The sequence below is a fragment of the Saccopteryx bilineata genome, chromosome 5 (genome assembly GCF_036850765.1).
Source record: "Saccopteryx bilineata isolate mSacBil1 chromosome 5, mSacBil1_pri_phased_curated, whole genome shotgun sequence".
NCBI lineage: Eukaryota > Metazoa > Chordata > Mammalia > Chiroptera > Emballonuridae > Saccopteryx > Saccopteryx bilineata.
The window spans coordinates 177,774,214-177,793,593 of record NC_089494.1 but is presented as its reverse complement, the minus strand read 5'-3'; the positions used below and the strand labels follow the sequence as shown (position 1 = coordinate 177,793,593).

General features: G+C 35.9%; 1 protein-coding gene across 3 annotated transcripts in view; it reads right to left on the bottom strand.

Moving 5' to 3' along the window:
- SLC9B2 (solute carrier family 9 member B2) overlaps positions 1-19,380 on the bottom strand; it is a 59,748-nt gene that overhangs the window by 32,456 nt on the left and 7,912 nt on the right. For 2 of the 3 annotated variants that reach the window (XM_066280640.1, XM_066280641.1), the window contains exons 2-6: positions 11,479-11,609; positions 10,638-10,818; positions 5,616-5,786; positions 1,629-1,771; positions 658-785 (exon numbers count right to left, since the gene is read on the bottom strand). In XM_066280640.1, coding sequence (XP_066136737.1) covers positions 658-785; positions 1,629-1,771; positions 5,616-5,786; positions 10,638-10,818; positions 11,479-11,568 — 713 coding nt within the window. In that variant the 5' untranslated portion in view covers positions 11,569-11,609. Of the gene's footprint in view, positions 1-657; positions 786-1,628; positions 1,772-5,615; positions 5,787-10,637; positions 10,819-11,478; positions 11,610-18,266; positions 18,326-19,380 lie in introns of all 3 variants that reach the window. The other variant, XM_066280642.1, reaches the window with a different exon arrangement.

Genomic DNA, 19,380 nt, shown 5'->3' with positions numbered 1-19,380 from the left:
AATGGCAGTGATGCATCAAACCAGAAACATATATACACATGTAAGTTCTACAGAACACTTTTACAGACGTGTGGCCATGAACAACCTGCATTGCAAGCGCTTTGATTACCTAAACATATATATAAGACCAAATGGGGCCCTGGCTGGATGGCTCAGTGTTAGAACCAGTGCTGCCGATGTAGTCATTATCCTTTGTGCAGACTTTGAGCTGAGATTCAGCAGCTCTCTCATCAGCATGGAATCAGGTGTAGGTAAAAAATCTATTTCTTCCTCAAGAGAATAAATTATTATAACCACTGTAAAAGTTAGCACCTATAAAGATATAGACATTTTTTCCCATTTTTTAAAATGTTTATTTTATTTTTTTTTAGAGAGAGACAGGAACATTGATCTATTTCTTTATGTGCCCTGACCGGGAATTGAACCGGCAACCTCTGCCCTTTTCAGGACAATGCTCTAACCAACTGAGCTAACGACCCAGGCATTGAAGTTATAATATTTACATGTTGGAATAGTAATAGTTATGATATTATGCTGAAACATCCATATCGTACTTTCAATGTCCTTAAGAAAATGGTATTATGCATTCTCTTGCATAGTCTGAGAAAATCCTCCATCACCCGTGCATACTTTCATATGACAAGGAAAAATCATTACCCCAGGATAAATCCCCACTGCCACGGTAGACCCATTAGGAAGTGGGCAAGAATCGCAGCTATGCACGCCTCCACAAGACAAGGACCCACAGCTAATCGTACACAAACACCCTTCAGCTTCTTCAGGGCCTGAAATATAAAAATGGACATACTAAAATGATCCTCTAAAGACATGCAGAGAAAATGACATTAAATGCTTTTCTTTTTTCATTATTCAGACCATATCTGGATTATCATGAAGCTTCCAGGTAATGAGTTTTATTTCACAAACATTTCAGTGTTCTGTTTCAGAGATAGCTTATGTAGTCTTCATAGCAACCCTATGATATAGATAATAGTATCACCACTATTCTTTAGATGTCCTCATCTGAAAAGGCACAAGTTAAAGGTATTTGCCCAAGATCATGAGATTGGTGAGTGGTGGAGCGAGGTTTGAACCCAGGCACTGCTGCTCATAGTCTCCACAATGGCTGGCTTAACCTTGTCAGTGTTACCTTCATGTATAATTCCTGGTCCCAGAAGGAACCTAGGTTAAAGACCTTCATCCCCAACAATATTCATTCCCTCATTCAAAAAATACATGAATTTAAGTATTTTAGAATAAAAAAAAAAACAGTTTCCTAAGCCAGTATAATTAGCCCTGAACACGTCACCTGTCTGGGGCTTTGTGCATCAAAAATATGATGTCTCTCTCATGATCATTATCTATAGCTATGGCCGATATCTCTGCCAGAGAAAGGAAGGCACTTTTATTCTTGGTGCTGTCCCCAAACAGACAGTAACTCCATCTTTCACCATGAAAGAGTATAGGAACATCTTCTGGGGATAGTCCTGCATGAAATAACTTCCATTGCCTCTTGAGAATGCCTGCAAAGTGTCCATGTCCATTTACTAAAGCTCAGTGATTATATATCTGCAGCATTGGAAGAACAAAATTCCTAGTCAATAGTTGGAAATTTACACCTTCAATACCTGTGAATCAAGCCCCAGGCCAGCACGAACCAATATAACACACAGGGCTATGCTTCTCAAAGCAGAAGACCACTTGTGCTGGATCTGTACATTATCACTGATGACAGGGATATTTCTTATGAGAAACCCAGCAAGCAGCATGCCTAGAATGGAGAAGTCAAACAACTCTTTAATTAGTTTTCAAACACAGAAAATACTTTTTGGCAATTTAGATTTAAGAGACTACCTTTAGATGTGAAGAGACTACTCTATAAACCCAGAAACCACTTTCTTTATACTTAGTCCTTAGATAAAATGACATTAAAATTTATTTTAAAATTAAAATAATATGATAAAGGATCTAAGAAAGTTTTATTTTGCAAATAAAAATGATAGGTTAGAGCCCTGGTCAGCAAACTGCGGCTCGCAAGCCACATGTGGCTCTTTGGCTCCTTGAGTGTGGCTTTCCCACAAAATACCACGTGCGGGAGCTACCTCAATAAGGAATGTACCTACCTATGTGGTTTAAGTTTAAAAATTTGGCTCTCAAAGGAAATTTCAATTGTTGTACTGTTGATATTTGGTTCTGCTGACTAATGAGTTTGCTGACCACTGGGTTAGAGTATCAGAATAACTTAAACTGAAACAGAGAAATATGATGCAGTGTTGGATAGAAAGTGTGATCAAATTCTAAATATAAAATGTTTTAATAAGATACCCAATTCAGTCATCTTTCTGTGTGCAAGTAGCAAACAGCTCCTAAAATTATATATTTGCATATATATTGAAATATCAATAAATACCTAGATGGGCTCTTTTTTACCTTCAAACCAGATAATTGGATAAAAACACATAACCTGCTTTACAAAGGCTTAGACTGAGTAATGAGGTATTGGCTATGGCTCTATCACATCAGCTGGTGGGTGCCTCCCTTCATGCAGACTTTCAGCTTCAGTATTTGAGTCAGTGGAGTAGGTGCTTGAGATGATAATGAACCGACTTGGTATTGCACCTCAGCAAGCTTTCAGCCAGTAGGGGAAGGAGGCAAACTGACAGTCAATGTCATGGAAGTATAAGTGTGAGCTGAGACAGGATGGGTGAGTCACAGGGGTACAAAAAAGGGAAAGGAAAAGGAGAAAGCAGGACTGAGGGAGTTGAGAAGTTTATGGAAGACACAGAAGTTTCTTCCAGGGTATGAAGAGAAAGTGTGACACATTCTGGGACCTGTAAGTATTAGTTGAGTGTGACTGAGGAAGCCAAGTTGTGAGAGAATTCACATGTCCACACAAAAGGAGAGATTTCCCTGTCAGACGCTGTGAAGCTGGTCCCATTCGTCCCTAGGAGTATCCTCTTCTCACACGCCCTTGTAAGCACCACACATAGGTTTCTCAATAAACTTCCTCATGTTGAGGCATTCTGTATGTAAACTATGAGGACAGAGACGAATTACAAGTATAGCTTTTCGAAACTCGCTCCTGACACCTCAGGCAAGAAAGCGTCACTTCCAGGCATCTCTCTTCACTGCCACTTAGTCTAGAAGAAGGTCTCAAAGTTCTGAATTCTGCAGTCATGTTCTTTCTTAAATTTTTTAAAGTATGTTCTAGCCTATGATAGCTCTTTTAAAAAAATGATATGAATAATATACACTCATAGGAAACTTAAAACATTGCAGACAAGGGTAAAGTAACAACCCCACTTGTAACTTTCCATCGTCATTCTCCAAAGGTTTCCTCTGTAAAGGGTTTTCTGTGCCCTTCAGAATGGTGTGTGTGTGTGTGTGTGTGTGTGTACCTACTTAAGTATGCCTGTATGTTTGTGTGTGTATGTGTGCATGTGCCTTTGTGGTAGTCACAAATGGGAGTGCATTTATATACCCTTATATACAACTTGGGTTTTTTCCACTTAACCATCTATTCTGAACATATGCCCAATGAAGCACATCTATATTTGCCTTATTCTGTTTAATAGTTATAATAGTATCTCATTGTTTGGAAATATCATAATTTTGAACCAATTCATAGACCAATTCATAAATTAAGTATTTATTAAGTGCCTATTGCCTGCCAGACCTTTATTTATACCCTGGTAATACAGAGGTGAGCTAGACCAACATGGTCCCCATTCACATGGAGCTTATATTTTTGTAGGTTTGTGCAAGCATATCCACAGTATATCATAGCAGTGGAAATGTTAGTTAGGCTCTAGGGTATAGGTGTGTATATCATTTTTATAAGTATTGATGAATTACCCACCAAAATGCAGCACTAATCTAACATTTCATTAATATGTCAATAGTTTCTTACTGAAACTTACACTGTGGATCTAAACCAGTCCTCAATTGATTATAGCATATAACTACCTGGAATCAAAGGAGTAATAATGTTATTAGAACTCAAAAATATGTTGAGTTTTTTTTAGGGGTTTTAGATGGAATGAGGGAGTGTGAAAAAAAATTTCCCTGGGACCGTGTTTCTTTTGCCAATGATCTGGGTGATGTGTCCCCTTCTTGTCTCTAAGCCCACAGGGGTCTCTCCCTTGGTTATGGAGGAAAGAACACCTTCTTTGATATGGTATATTCTTTTTTTCCTTAATTTGTATTATGGAAATTTAAAAAAATTATTAACAAAAGGCCAATTCTATTTCAAATGCTTCCAGGTTATAGGGGTCCTCTGATTACGAAAGTCTCAACCTACAACATTTTGAGTTTACTTCTATAAAAACTTTAAAAAAATTGAATGTGTGTTTCAGTTTATGCCGTTAGTGTCGTATAGACTACGTGGGTAAACTAGTTTGGTTGCGCGGGGGAAGAATATGCAGTACATATATATGTATATATAGTATATTTATGTCCTTTTCCTTGTTCTGTGGCTTACTAGTGTTCTTATGTTCTAGATCATGACTTTACAACTATGTTAGAATAGGTAAGTGACTTAGGCTAAGGTGTATCTTGACTTACACCAAAATTCAGGTTACATCACTGTCGTAGGAATGGTACTGAGTCGTGACCCAAGGACCCCCAGTATTTTGAAGCAAATTCTGATTGAAAAAATTTAGCAAAGAAGTCACTCAGACCACTGATGAGTATGTCACCATAAATGTTGGTTGATACTTTTGTTTATGTTAATGAATAAGATGAAACAATGAAAATAGGTGTTGGAACTTCATTTGTTTGTCAAAGATGTGAATAACTTATATCAAGTCCCAATTTGTAGCATTTGCTGATTTCCGTATTATAAATACTTCCACCTTGGCCCATGTTAAGCTATCAACATAATGTCACTAAATGTGGTGCTCGGAAGAAATGGACAATGTCTTACCATTATGCAGTATTTCCATAATCTCAAGAGCAGAGATAAGGAGAAATGTAGTAAAATACTTAGAATCAGTTTTATGATCAGTTTTAAATGTTTATTGCTTTTGTTTTAATGCAGGTTACTTAACTCTAGGTATATATAATTTTTTTTTTTGAGTGAGAGAGACAGACAGACAGGAAGGAAGAGAGATGAAAAACATCATCTTGTAGATGCAGCACTTTAGTTGTTCATTGACTGCTTCTCATAGATGACTTGATGGTGGGGGGGGGAAGGACTCCAGCTGAGCCAGTGACCCCTTGCTCAAGCCAGTGACCTTGGGCTCAGGCCAGCAACCCTGGGCTTCAAGCTAGTGACCTTTGGGCTCAAGCCAGCGATCATGGGGTCATGTTGATGATCACACACTCAAGCCAGTGACCCAGTGTTCAAGCTGGTGAGCCTGTGCTCGAGCCAGTGACCTCAGCATCCCAGATCAATGCTCTATCCACCACTGGTCAGGCTAAATATGATATATATAATTTTTTTAAATTGTCATTTTCTACAACTGGCTCACAAAACTCAAAATTTAACTATCAGTTTTTAGCTCCAGCAGAGAAAACACAAAAATAATTTATTCCTTTATTTCCCAAAGGTTTCTAAACTACTATTCTTAAAACATTATTTACTCTGAAGAAGACAGGAAGTGTTTAGCACTTACCAAGAAGAGGAGGCAGCGGAGGTAATGTAGGTAACTTAATGAGAGCAAAAAGTTTACCTCCAATGATGGCACAATAGAAAAGGATTATAATTCCGAACAGATTTCCTCCAGGAAGACATTCACTGCCAGTAATTGACCAAACTACAGCCCACAGAAGAACCACCATGGTAACTGAAATAAACCAGGAAAACTATTGTCTATCAATAAGTTGTTATATGTAGGTTTTAATATAACCTAAAATTTAAAAATAAATATTGAACACATATACAAATACTTATAAGCATGTGTAAGTTTTTAGAATATCAGTAATATGAACAACCAGGTAATTGCCAACATCTTAAGAAACAGAATGTTACCAGTGGCTTTGAATCCACCTGTGTGCCCCCCTCCCAATCCCACCCCCTTTTCCTTTCACACTGCCAGAAGAAACTATCTTGATTTTTTTCTTTCCCATTTACCTGTTTTTATTTATAATTTGATCATACATATCTCATGAGTCAATATTAAAGAGAAACAATCACTATCTTTCCCCTCTTCATTGGAACATGTGAATACTTGAATAATCATATTCCAATATGTTAGTTCTGCCTTGAATTAAATGTTATTGTTTCTTTTCTAGAGCCAATGTGTATTTAGAATTACATACATACTTACCTATTTCTTTTTGGATCATGATTCATTCTGGCACCTCACACCTTTCCCCCGCGACAGTTAGTTATCTTGTTGCCTGAAGTATTCCCTTTACTAGAGGCATTTTTAAGACTGTGAAATATATGTCCCTATTTGAAAACCTGGTGTTCTACAAAATTGTACACGGCAAATGGGAAAAACAGGAGTTGGGCAGACCACTTCAAACTTGTGACCAAAGCACTAATAAAAAATGTAACAATTGTAATGAAAGTACCAACACAGTTAAATCTGCTCTGACATTTATATCTCCCACCTTCAGTCCTTCTTTGCAGGCTTAAACTCTGGAATCACACTTCTAATTTCAAGATGTAGAATCTTGAGGGCTTTGCTTTAAATAGAGAGGAGTTCCATAAAAATCTGACCCAGATTGTAGTCTTCTCTGTCAATCAAATGTTGTTTTAATGTTTGGTTTTATTAACAGCAAAAAAGTGTTGGCAGCTTCTTTATCTGTACTGCCAGCTCCTTCATTGACAGATGGTTTCATTAGGTAGCCTTAATGCTGTGGAAAGTTAATGGTCTTAGAAGTCCTTAAAACAGAAATTAACTGCCTGAAAAGAAGGCACTTTCAGAGATTTCAGCTTGTTAAAAGGACCTCATGTTAGTAAGGCTTTACCTTTAATTGAAGAAAGCAGAGACCTGATAAATCTATATACACATATATTTTTTCCAGTTCACTTTGCATTCACTTCTATTGCTTGATAATGCAAAGTATTAGTGTGCCAGAAAAAATTACGTACAAAAATGCAAATTGAATACTACACAGAGGATTCCCTATTTACCATTGCAAATGAGCTAATTCCTAGCACAGAAACACTTTGCAGCAAAGTATGCTGTATTTCTCTTAGAATCTGTAGGTAGTTAATTGTTTTATTTGTCTGGAATTACCTTTATTCTCATTTTTAGAAGATAGTTTTTCTGAGTATACAACCCCAGCAGGTTGAGAGTTTCTTTCTCTCAGATCCTTGAAAATATGATTCCTTGGTTTTCTGGCTTTCGCTGTTGCTAATTTTCATTTTAAGTTTATTTTCAGCTCGTTTAGGGATTTTTTTCTTTGGCTGTTTCTGAGTATGTTATCCTTAGGTATGGCTTCCTTTTGGTTCACTAAGTTTTCTGTTTTTCATCAATTCTGGAAAATTCTTAGTTTTCATATTTTCAAATATTTCCTCTTCATCATTCTTCCCATTCTCTTTTTCTGGAACTAATTAGATAGCCATACTTTTTTCTCCATGTTGCTAACCCTACTTTCCATATTATCCATTTTTGTGTATGTACTACCTTCTAGATCATCTCTTCAGACCTATTTGCTAGTTTACAAACCCTCTTTTTATTACTCTGCTGCCTAATCTAGGCACTAAATTTTAAATTTCAATTATTGTACTGTATCTTTCATTTTCAGATCTTCAATTTGGTTCTTATTAAAATAACTGTTCATTTTTAAGACAGTGAGTTCTTTTGTAGTCATATTTGCTATCATCTCAATGACTATACAAATATCAAAAATACTTTATATTCTATTTTCAGATAATGAAAAAATTTGAAATCTGTTTCCTTGCACATGTTGTGATCTTCTGTTTGTTTTTGCAATAGCAATCTCTTCTTTGAAAATCGTTGGGGCCTTAGGTTGAATGTGTTTCTAGATAGGATTCTGTATTCGCTTCTACTAAGTTTTCAGAAATGTATAATCCTGAACCACTTTTAGATATATTTTCAGCTTGATTTTCTTCAGTGATTTTGGAGCACAAATCAGCATAAAGTTACACATTTTTAGAGGAGACTCTCCCCTTCGCCCCCCTCTTCAGCCAGCACCAGATGAGACAGGCTTAGCTACAGGCCATCTGCAGAGCAAGTTTACCTCAAATTCACCATCACACTGGCTTCCAACTTTGTATAGGTAACGAGAATATCTCTTATTTGTATAGGTAAGAGAATATCTCTTATTATACTTCTAACCTGGGCAGCCTCTAGTGTAGCTTCCTATACTCTCATGGTCCCCAAAATAATCTCAAGTTCGTTGGTGCTTTGCAGAAGCCTCCAGGGTGAAACCCAGATTGAGTGCTTCTTTATCTCTCTTACCTATACTTTGTTTTGGTGTCTGATGATTTCCTGTTTTCTTGATAGATAAAAGGTACATTTAAAAAGACAAAATTTTTTTTCAGATGTTTTAACTGGTGTAAGTAAAAAGGTTGTTCATTGAGTCTTGTCTACCATATTGTTAGAGATTGCATCCAACATTCCATTTTTTAAAATCCTAACAGAAATTTCCCAGATTTTCTAGGTTTATGGTGCTATTACAGTGAAATAACTAAGGGGCCTTAGGTATTTTCCAATGGCTATAGGGGCTGAAATTTCTATTCAGTATTGGAGGTATAATGGGAAAGCAGGAATTGCCAGCTACTAAATTTTACCTTATCAACAGCATAAGCCCAATTATATACTAAATTCAGCAATGCAGAATTAGGAGTTATCCACTTCAATGGAGCTTTAATATCTCATAAATGAGATCTGATTACCCACTTATTGATGGTAAAAAATAATTACTGTGTGAAAAGTATATACTGGCAATATACTTGGCCAGTAAATATACATTAGTAGTATAAATTATATGTTGATATAAACACTATAAACAATGTCAATAATTAAAACATTTTTTCCACTTTAAAATTATGTTTTTTAAACCTCTTATTTTCCTTTCATTCCCTATATTCAAAATTCAGTTCTAAATACATAGCAAATGTACATTTATAAGGTTCCCCTAAAGCACATTTAATTCAGTTAATAATTTACTTCTCATTTATGATTTTGGAAAACTGTGTATTCACGTGTAATATTTATTTCTTAAGAAGAATACCTCGTATACTGAATGGGCACAGGAAGTCATACGGGAAAAAAGGCAGTCTTGCAGCCTCAGGAATAGAAGCACGGGCAAACTAGTGAAGACGTGTTTATACACTGAGTCATGTTTCTCTGGCACCTCTCTGAATAATGATTTTAGAATAAAGAAAATGGTTCTCAAAATCACATCATTATTTATACCCTTTCCTTATGTCAATCTGTATCTGTTTTACTGTAAATGTTTTAACCAGAAATGTGCCATAAGATAAACTGCACAAGTTTAAAAAATAATAAAAAGGACAGAAAAGGTATTAAATTATCTGTAGTCGTATCAATAGTGTATATTTTGGAACCTGGTTTTCTCTATGTGTTTTAAATGAGATTTTTTCCTCATGCTAGTTTAGAAATATACCTAATTTCATTGAAAACAAATATCTAGAGCCTAAAGTAAAATTTATTATATTGATATTAAATGCCTCAGTTGAGAATAATAAAAAATGTTTTTCAGAGATCCCAAATGAAATACAACTATAAAGAAGTGAGTCTGATTTTTCAATGAACATAACTGCTAGATCAAATATGCTATATTCTTTGACACACTTATTTTGTTTGGGAGGCAATATATCTATTTCAATGATGCTGTTATTTCTCAACACAGTTTTTGAAATTGTCTTTATATTTTCCTTTATAGGCAATTTTTAAACCTCTTTTCCTTTTTCCTACTATACTACACATCTTCCAATATATATGACATGCGCACACACATACAAACACAGACACATCCTTTTTTGAACAAAAAACAGCATTACTCAATTTGAACATTCATTTATTCATCAAGTTGATATCAGAATAATGTTTGGCTGCCTCTAAAAACCAAATCCATTTCTAAAAGACAAATATTAATATATCTCAATCTAAACAATATTCAAAATCATGCTGTGATAAATTTGCAAACAAAAATCCCCCAAATATTTTAAGTAATAATAGCTTTATTGGAATAAATTGAATTGCAAATCAAGATTCTTACTTATAAAATGGTATGATTCATTTGGAAGTATAAACTGAGCCATGTTTACTCAGACATTGCTTGCATTAACTAACAGTAATAACATTATGTAGTGCTTTTCTGTTTAGAAGCAATTTCTCAATTACTTTTCTCATTGGAGCACCCTAACATAATCCTGTGAAATAACTCAAATACAGAAGAGGAAAAGGTCCTTGATTCCTGCTCTTTTCCTCATCCTGGCATCTGGAATGGTGGTGACCACAGCGCTCTGGGAAGTCTGGTGTCAAAATGGTGGAGATCTTCGGCCTGGGCGCCTGAATGACTATATGGATTAGAGCAACATATCCTTGCAAATTGTTCACCTAGTAGTTTTGATGTGAGAGAGAAGTAAACTTCTTTTTGTTCTTTATACACTATTATTTTAGGATCTCCCATTATAAAACAACTTTGCCTTTTACCTACTGTTTCTGAAGCCATCTATACCATTTACATACCATTTGTTGTTACTTTAGCCAGTAAGCCATGTGGAGGGCAAGCAAATGTTTGTCTTAGTCTTCGTAAACAATTGAATTCAGTTGGTGTTTCTTGTAGCCTTTCTTCATTGTTATTCGAAAGGTTACTTCCTTTTATTGGTTCATTTCCATCTATACCTTTGAGGTTCATAACTGTTTCTTCCTGTGTTTAAAGCAATTAAAAAAATCCTTACAACTTTATATTTGCTAAACATTTTTTTCAGTTACTGAGCCATCACATCATAAATCAAGTTTCCATTATTAGAATCAAGGCTAACACTTACCAGAAAAATGCATGGCTTTATTATTAGCTAATCAGCTAATACTTGGAACTATATATATTGGGCATAATTACCATTGAGTCAGTATTTGTATCATTATACATGCTTGAGTCACATAAAACTTCATTATGTTTTATAATACTGGGATTAAAAATTAGCCTATTTAAGATATGATTCAAGGTAAATACATAAAAGTGGTTCAGGAAAAGATAACTATCTGTGGTGAAAACCAATTCACATTCATTCATCTACCTGAATTTAAGTAATAAAAATACCATACTAAGGGTTAGGCCAGAAACACAAAGCATTACACAGGCTCTTTACTTTTCTAGCTTCATTTTGGGCCAGCTGCTAGTGACTATCAGGCAAAACTGGTAGTCATACCTACCTTGGACTATACAAGTTTGGGGACAAAGAATAGGGGAAATTGTTAACTGAGTGACACAGAATAGAAAGAAGACAGTTCTATTATAGATTTGGAAATATACAGTCCTTTCCTTAAGGCAACCGTTGGAATGCACTTCATTTGATCACAGATTTACCTGTGTTTCTTGACACGTAGAGGCTGTTTGGTTCACACTTGAGGATGGTTCCAAATCTTCATGTTCAATTGTTTTATCTTCATTCTCCATGATTTATAATTAAAAATAAGATGATAGAGGGATGACAAGATCTGTTTTGAAGGAGAAAAAGTATAGATATAGAACAGCAATCTGAGATTTAAACAAATAAATTATACAGTAATTTGAACAATTTAAATGAATTGTATTTTTTTCCCTTAGAACTCGTGAGTAGCTAAAATATTTTAAATTAGACTATTCTTAGTTTTCAATTGCTTATCTTTTGTTTGATTACAATATCATATCCTATTTTTTACCTACATTTTTACCTCTTTTGAAAAAGCCCTTACTTAGCATCATACTTTAAAAAAAAATTTATTGATTTTACAGAAAAGGGGGGGTGGAGTGATAAGTATCAATTCATAGTTGCTTCACTTCAGTTGCTCATTGATTGCTTGTCATATGTGCCATGACTGGACAAGCCCAGGGATTTGAACCAGTGACCTCAGCATTACAGGTCAAAGTTTCATCCACTGTATCACCACAGGTCAGGTGACCATGATATTTTTCTATGATTTCTTTTCCACCGTGTTTTTTGTGACTTATACTTCAAATATTCCAAGTAATTCTACCATTAAATTGTCTTTTCTAATGGGCAAATTCAATGAAGCAGAAAAGCTCAGGTAATTTTCCAATGTTGATATGAGGAAATGAGTCACCAGAGAGAAATCTATGGCTTTCATCATTTTCAGAGAAACTAGAGTCACTAACTCTTACCTGGTTGTTATTTCTAAATTAAAGTTAAAAAAAATACAACAACATTGATTTGAGTAGCCACAATGACTTAGACATTGTATTAAGTACTACTATGGCTGTCATTTGCTCATTAGTGTGAGCAATCCAGATACCAAAACACAGTCTTTGTTCTCTATAGGTTTATGGTATGCCAGAAAAAATAAAGTTATACACAGTAAGTAAAAAACCTCTATGGCTGAACAACATAAACACCCACTTCAATCCCTTCCCCCCTAGTTGGCAAACTGCAGCTCACGAGCCACGTGCGACTCTTTGGCCCCTTGAGTGTGGCTCTCCCACAAAATACCACGTGCGGGCGCTACCTCAATAAGGAATGTACCTACCTATATAGTTTAAGTTTAAAAAATTTGGCTCTCAAAAGAAATTTCAATCATTGTACTTTGATATTTGGCTCTGTTGACTAATGAGTTTGCAGACCACTGCCCTAGGCTTCCTATGCTATATGGGCTGAGAGCCAAAAACTCCAACTCTTAGCCATTTTGCTGACAGAGTGGTCATGTGTCACAGTTCTCTGTAAGGATCTATATTTGGGAGCCACTGTGGGGAAACTTTTATTTCCAAACAATAAGGCAAAGCTTTCAAGGATCATACTGTTTACTCTTTGCTCTCTAATATTTCCCTTTCTTCTTCCTAGAATGTAGATACACTACCTGGGGGGCCAGCAGCCATCTTTCAAACAAGACATGAAAAGGTCCTATACAAAAGATAGTAGATAAGCAAAACGGGAGGAGCTGGTTCCTTGATGTCCTTCAGCTGCTGCATCAGTCTTGACAGCCAAGTTTTTTTGTTTGTTTGTTTTTGTGACAGAGAGAGAGAAAGAGAGACAGGGACAGACAGACAGACAGGAAGGGAGAGAGTTGAGAAGCATCAATTCTTCGTTGCTGCACCTTCGTTGTTCATTGACTGCTTTCTCTTGACTGCCAAGCTTTGAGGTAATTGTTTACACCACTATTCAAAGGCTGTGGGCTCAGGAATTGGACAAACCTGGGCCTGAAGTTCAGCTTCATCATACACCAAATTGCTTAGCCTCTTGGTAACTAATTCCTTATCTATACAATGGAGGCTAGAGTAGTTCTAACCGTGCATGTGGTAAGCATTGATTACCACTGGTTACCAGCCACTCACATGCCTTCTTTCTAATGATCATAACTCTCTAAGAATCTTTTTGCTTTCCTATTAAGCAGGACAAGTTCTCACTAGTCTTGAAGATTTTACTACTTAATCCCATTGATTTTCTTTATCATGCTTTTTCTTTCAAAGTTAACTTTTTGTTTAGATAAATATAACACTCACCACTGACATCCACCTTTTTCATTAGAAGAATTACACAAAAACACTTGGGCAGTATCATCAGAATCATCTCTTTTAGGAAATTCCCCCAAATCAACCAATTCTGCCACTTGCGAAGATTATTTTAAAATAGCCAACCAGTATAAATGATTATTTCTAGTAGACACAAACAACTGGCTAAAATGAAGCTTTAAAATGTTGTTTTATTAATATCATTGTGGTTCTTTTTAACATCAACAATCAAAACCTGGAATGTTGCACAGTATATGCTATCTGTTGGCATTCACACAGTTTTGTGTTCCAACAAAACTTTCCCCATTTCCCTGGAACCTCCACCACGGAAGCCAAAGTACTCATTTGAGATTAGAAGGTACTGCAAGGAGAAGGTAATATAAAATACCAGTATTTTAATGAGTCCAGAAAAACAACTTACAACTAATTATTTAGCTCTGGTTATTTTATTATGTTTCCGTTTCCAAAAGAACATTTATACCACTGGTCTCACTTCAGAAAACCACTGAAATTTAGGAAAAATCACAAAAATGTAACTTTTCCTTAAAGCAACCATGCTCATCTAATGTTCATGTTCATTGGGTCTTGAAATTACAATAGCATATTCTCTATTAAGAAGGCAGCTTTGAACAGGCAGTGATGCAGTAGATAGGGCATTGGACTGGGACGCGGAGGACACAGCTTCGAGACCCCGAGGTCGCCAGCTTGAATGCAGGCTCATCTGGTTTGAGCAGGGCTCACCAGCTTGAGCCCAAGATCGCTGGCTCAAGCAAGGGATCACTCGGTCTGCTGTAGCCCCCCAGTCAGGGCACATATGAGAAATCAATCAATGAACAACTAAGGAGCCACAATGGAGAGCTGATATTTCTCGTCTCTCTCCCTTTCTGTCTGTCTGTCCCTCTCTCTGACTCTCACACACACAAAAAAGAAGGCAGTTTTGGCTAAAAAAAAAATCAGAAAATATGCAAAAGTAACCTCTGCAGAATCATAAGAAATGTCATGAAATTTATTAAAAAGTAGAAAATTCATACTTTTTACTCATAGAAAGGCACTTGAGGCCTCACCTCAGAGTCCATTAGCTCTTTATTTTGAAAACCATTCTAATGACTTTGCCCATTTGGTTTCCAAACATTTGGAGATATTATACATTAAAATGTAGGAAGAGATTGTGATAGAGGCAAACTGACAGCAGCATGAGTGACCGCTGACAGTGAGAGACAGAAAAGACAGCAATTGAAGGCTAAAATTGTGGGGACAGATATCTTTTCCATAGGGGATATTTGAAGTTTTGGCTTGACAAGCATTTCCCACCCTTCTTCCCACCCTCACCCCTTTTTCTGGAAACAGCACACTTACTTTCCCTTGTGGAATCACTGTCTTCCCTATTCCCCCTTCAGGTGGTTCATGTGAGACTGTCATCCTCACCTACTCCAATGCTCCAGGGATGAGACAGGCCTGGCCAATGACAGAACTCTTTCCAAAGTGCATCGACTGTGGCCACCATGAACATGTGTCCCATACCTCACCAATGAGAATCAGCTTGAAGCTATGTACTAGAACCACTGGAAGAGAGCTTTCTTTCTGTTGGGGTGCTAAGCTTTAGACTTGCTGTTGACAATCCTTGTGACATACAAGGAAAACCTTTCCAAGAATAAAATCACTACCGAAAAAAGTATATTATTAATATGGAAAGGGAGAAAGAGATAACTCCCAATTAATAACCACATTGTTGGTAAACCTGGAAGCACCTGTTTCAGTTAGGTGAGCCGATAACTTCCTTACCAGGTGGAGTTGGGTTTCTGTCACTTGTGACCACCCGAAACCTTAGCAAGAACCTTCATACCTGAATTGGCTCTGAAAGATCCCCTGTATAATAACAGAAATTTAGAAAGGTGATTTTACATATTCAAGAAAATGAAAAGAAAAAATTGATACGAAAATATTTTGTTTTAAAAGGCATTAAAATATAAAGTGCAGTTGAGAGATTTTCTTTGAAGAGAATATAAAAATAGAAAATTGGTATTCAATAAAATAGGTGCCAGTGCCTGATCAGTGATGGCACAGTGGATAGAATATTGACCTGGGACACTGAAAGCCTCAGTTCAAAACCCTGAGGTCACCAGCTTGAGAGTAAGATCAATGACATGATCCCAAGATTGCTAACTTGAAGCTCAAGGTCGCTGGCTTGAGCAAGGGGTCATTGGCTCAGCTTGGGACCCCAGTCAAGACATATATGAGAAGCAAGCAATGAACAACCAGAGTGATGCAACTAGAAGTGGATGCTTCTGATCTCTTAAAAAAAATTGGTGTCAGTAATCCAGAAAATTAATATAAGTGAAATGCTTTGTTTTTCAACAATGCTGGTTTAAATAAAATACTGTAGTTTATGCACCATAATTATTTTTTCATTGTGTTCATGGAAACCTTTTAAAATCTTTGGTCTCAGAGAAGGTTCAAGAACTCAGTTAAGAACTGATTTGACTTAAAAGCTCTCACCATAAGAAAAAAAAGTTGCAACTATGTGAGATGATAGATGTTAACTAAACATATTGTGCTAATTGTCTCACAATATATACATAGTATCAGATTATTATATGTACATCACAAACTAATTCAATGTTATATATCAATTACATAACAATAAAACTTGGGGAGAGAATTGATCTGAGATGTAGATGTCTGGGAAGGAAAAATTAAAAAGTCAGAAATTATGGAGAAAATAGATGGTTTTCAAGTACCTAAGAATCATAGTTTAACAGAATAAAAGTTGAAAAAGGCTTCAGAAAGTACCTAGACTAATCTCTTTTAATATTCAGATGAGAAAATTGAAGCCTAGAAAAGCTAAGTAAGTTTTTCAACAGCAATTATTAGCCATGGCTCACAGTAAAACTGTATAAAAATTTGTGGAATGGGATGTTTATTTAATCTATATTTTTGACTTCATGTAATTTTTACTAAATCACTGCATTGTATATTTTAGTTTTTGCTGTAATATTTTATTTAATATACCACTCATGAGGGTCTGACCTGTGTTGGCGCAGTGGATAAAGCGTCAACCTGGAATGCTGAGGTTGCTGGTTCGAAACACTGGGCTTGCCTGGTCAAGGAACATATGGGAGTTGATGCTTCCTGTTTCTCTGCCCTTCTTTCTCCCTCTCTCTCTCTCTCTCTCTCTCTCTCTCTTCTCTAAAAACTGAATAAAAAAAGTTAAAAAAAAAATCCCACTCATGTGTACTCAGTTAATTATAAGTTTGAAAACACAAGCAAATATACTTTTATTTTCTACCTTGTATTATTTTAGCTTTACTGTTTCCCATTGTTATGAATGTTATAGAGTTCATTATAAAGAAAAAATTACTAATCCATTTAAGTTGCACAACATTCATAACAAAATGAAGAGAAATAGAACTTTATTCTATTCTCATGACAAATATTGTTTTAGTATTCTGAATAACCAGTTAAGTGACAACTTGCCACTTAAATATGCTTTAATAATCTACAAATTAAGGTGCTTTTCTTTTTAAAACACTCAATTAAAATGAGATGCTTTGAGAGATTTTTGTATATTAGAAAATTATATTGAAAACCAATTGTACGGTAAGGTACAATTTAGGTAAACACTAAAAATATCTATTAACAAAAGCAACCATTCTTTCCATTTTCTTTTTTTTTTGCTTTTCAACCAAAATATATTGCATTATTTATACCTGTACAACCCATAAACTATATTAGGGAAAAAATTATCCTGTGTCAAATGGTAAAATGTTAATTTCATAAATTCAGTAAATAATGTGAATTCCATCAAACTTCTGTGACTCAAATATAGATTTCAACAAAAGAATGAGGTTTGACGTAAGCCAACAGACACAGCTGTTACAACTATTGCTACTGCATACTTGTTTGCAGGTGAGCAGGTCAAGAGTTTTTTAAAAAAACATTTGCAATGGCCGTTCACTACTCATGCTTCTCTTTAGCGCTCCCAGAAAACAGTCTCCTACAGAACTCCACACACTTAGAAACTGTTGGCTTAATTTAAGCTTTATTTTCCAATATGAGGACATATGCCATTAAAATCACAGAGCTGTAGACCCCAAAGGAACAGTCTCCTTAGTTTTTCCTCCAAACTTGAGAGAAAACTTCAGATCAAGAATACACATCAAGAGCATGAGCAGTTCTGTGTATGTATATGTAGGCACACAGAAAAAAAGTCTGTTAACAGTAGTTGTCTTTGGGCAGGGAAATGGAATTGGTGCGGTTTTTATTCTCTATATTCTCACTTTCAATTTCTGTATTTCTGTATTATGACTCTTATGATCAGATTTTCTTATGTAATTTAAAATCATTAAAAAGAATGGTGTGATTCTTACAGCTTTAGAGAATGGAAAACTATCCAGCTTTCCTTAGTGATAATATTTTTCATAGACAGAATCTGGTCATTGGATTTTATATAACTTAATCTCACTAGCCACAATTTAAAGTCTTTTTTTTTTTTGGTTTTGTATTCTCAGAGGAGATGGGGAACTGCCTAGAATCTTCTACAGTAGTAGTTCTCAAACAGTTTTTAAGACAAAACTTTTATCAAATAAAACCTTATCCTGAAGTCCAACAAATGCGACAGATAAAGGCGGAGCGCAGGAACCCTGTTTGCTCACCACTGTTCCTCCTGACACACGAAGCATGCTTTGAAAACCACTTCTGCAAATACGCGATCCTATACAGAGAGATGTTTGTTAAATCATCCTTCTTGTTTTTAAGTTATCTCAGTGATCTAAATGTTTAAAAGTGATTTCTGTAATATTCCAGAGGAAATAAAAGAACTACTGATTTGCAAATGTCCACAGGCTCTTTGGTCAAGTAATGGTCCATGGTCAAGTAAAATGTCCATGGTCAAGTAAAATATGCCTATTGCTATCAACCGAATTCCTGCTGAAAGATCATCACATGGGTAAAGACCAGTTATTTCTGTTATTTTCTGTCTGTGAGATAGACCAATTGACATTTAATGGGGTAGGCTTATTGAGAATTCACATAGATTGTTGGAGTACCCCATGTGCTGGCTTCATGCATTGGAAGGAGTATCTTCACACATGTTTATTAAATACTCTTAGAAATATCCTACCTTTGGCGTTCATCCATTCATGCATTGAAAGTGCAGGTTCTCACTCTCATATAGTATTTCTATGCAGAATATAAACACCCCTTTTAGTTTCTGCACTCTACTAATCAACTCTGATCTAATGTTCATTTCCCAAATACCGTAGAACCCTACCCAACAGTGAGGAATTTAGATCAAGCAAAGAGTAGGATTAAAAGTTTCCTTGACAATAAAATTACCGAAATGACTAAGAATGTTTCCCTGAATGAGAACTATGTTATTGTAAGTTTTAGGTGTGCCAACCACATGCAACCAAGTTATCAAAGGAAAATTGGTATTTTACTTGTTTAATTGGTATAGTAATTTGGTTGAATTATCATATAGTAAAACACTATGTAATGAGATATGAATAAAAGAATATTACCCTGCCTGACCAGTGGTGGCACAATAGATAGAGCATCGACCTGGGATGCTGAGGTCCCAGGTTTGAAACCCTGAGGTCGCTGGCTTGAGCGTGACTCATCTGGCTTGAGTTTGGGCTCACCAGCTTGAGTGCAGGGTTGCTGGCTTGAGTATGGGATCATCAACATGATCTCATGGTCATTAGCTTGAACCCAAGGTTGCTGGCATGAGAAAGGGGTCACTGGCTTGGCTGGAGCCCGTTCCCCATT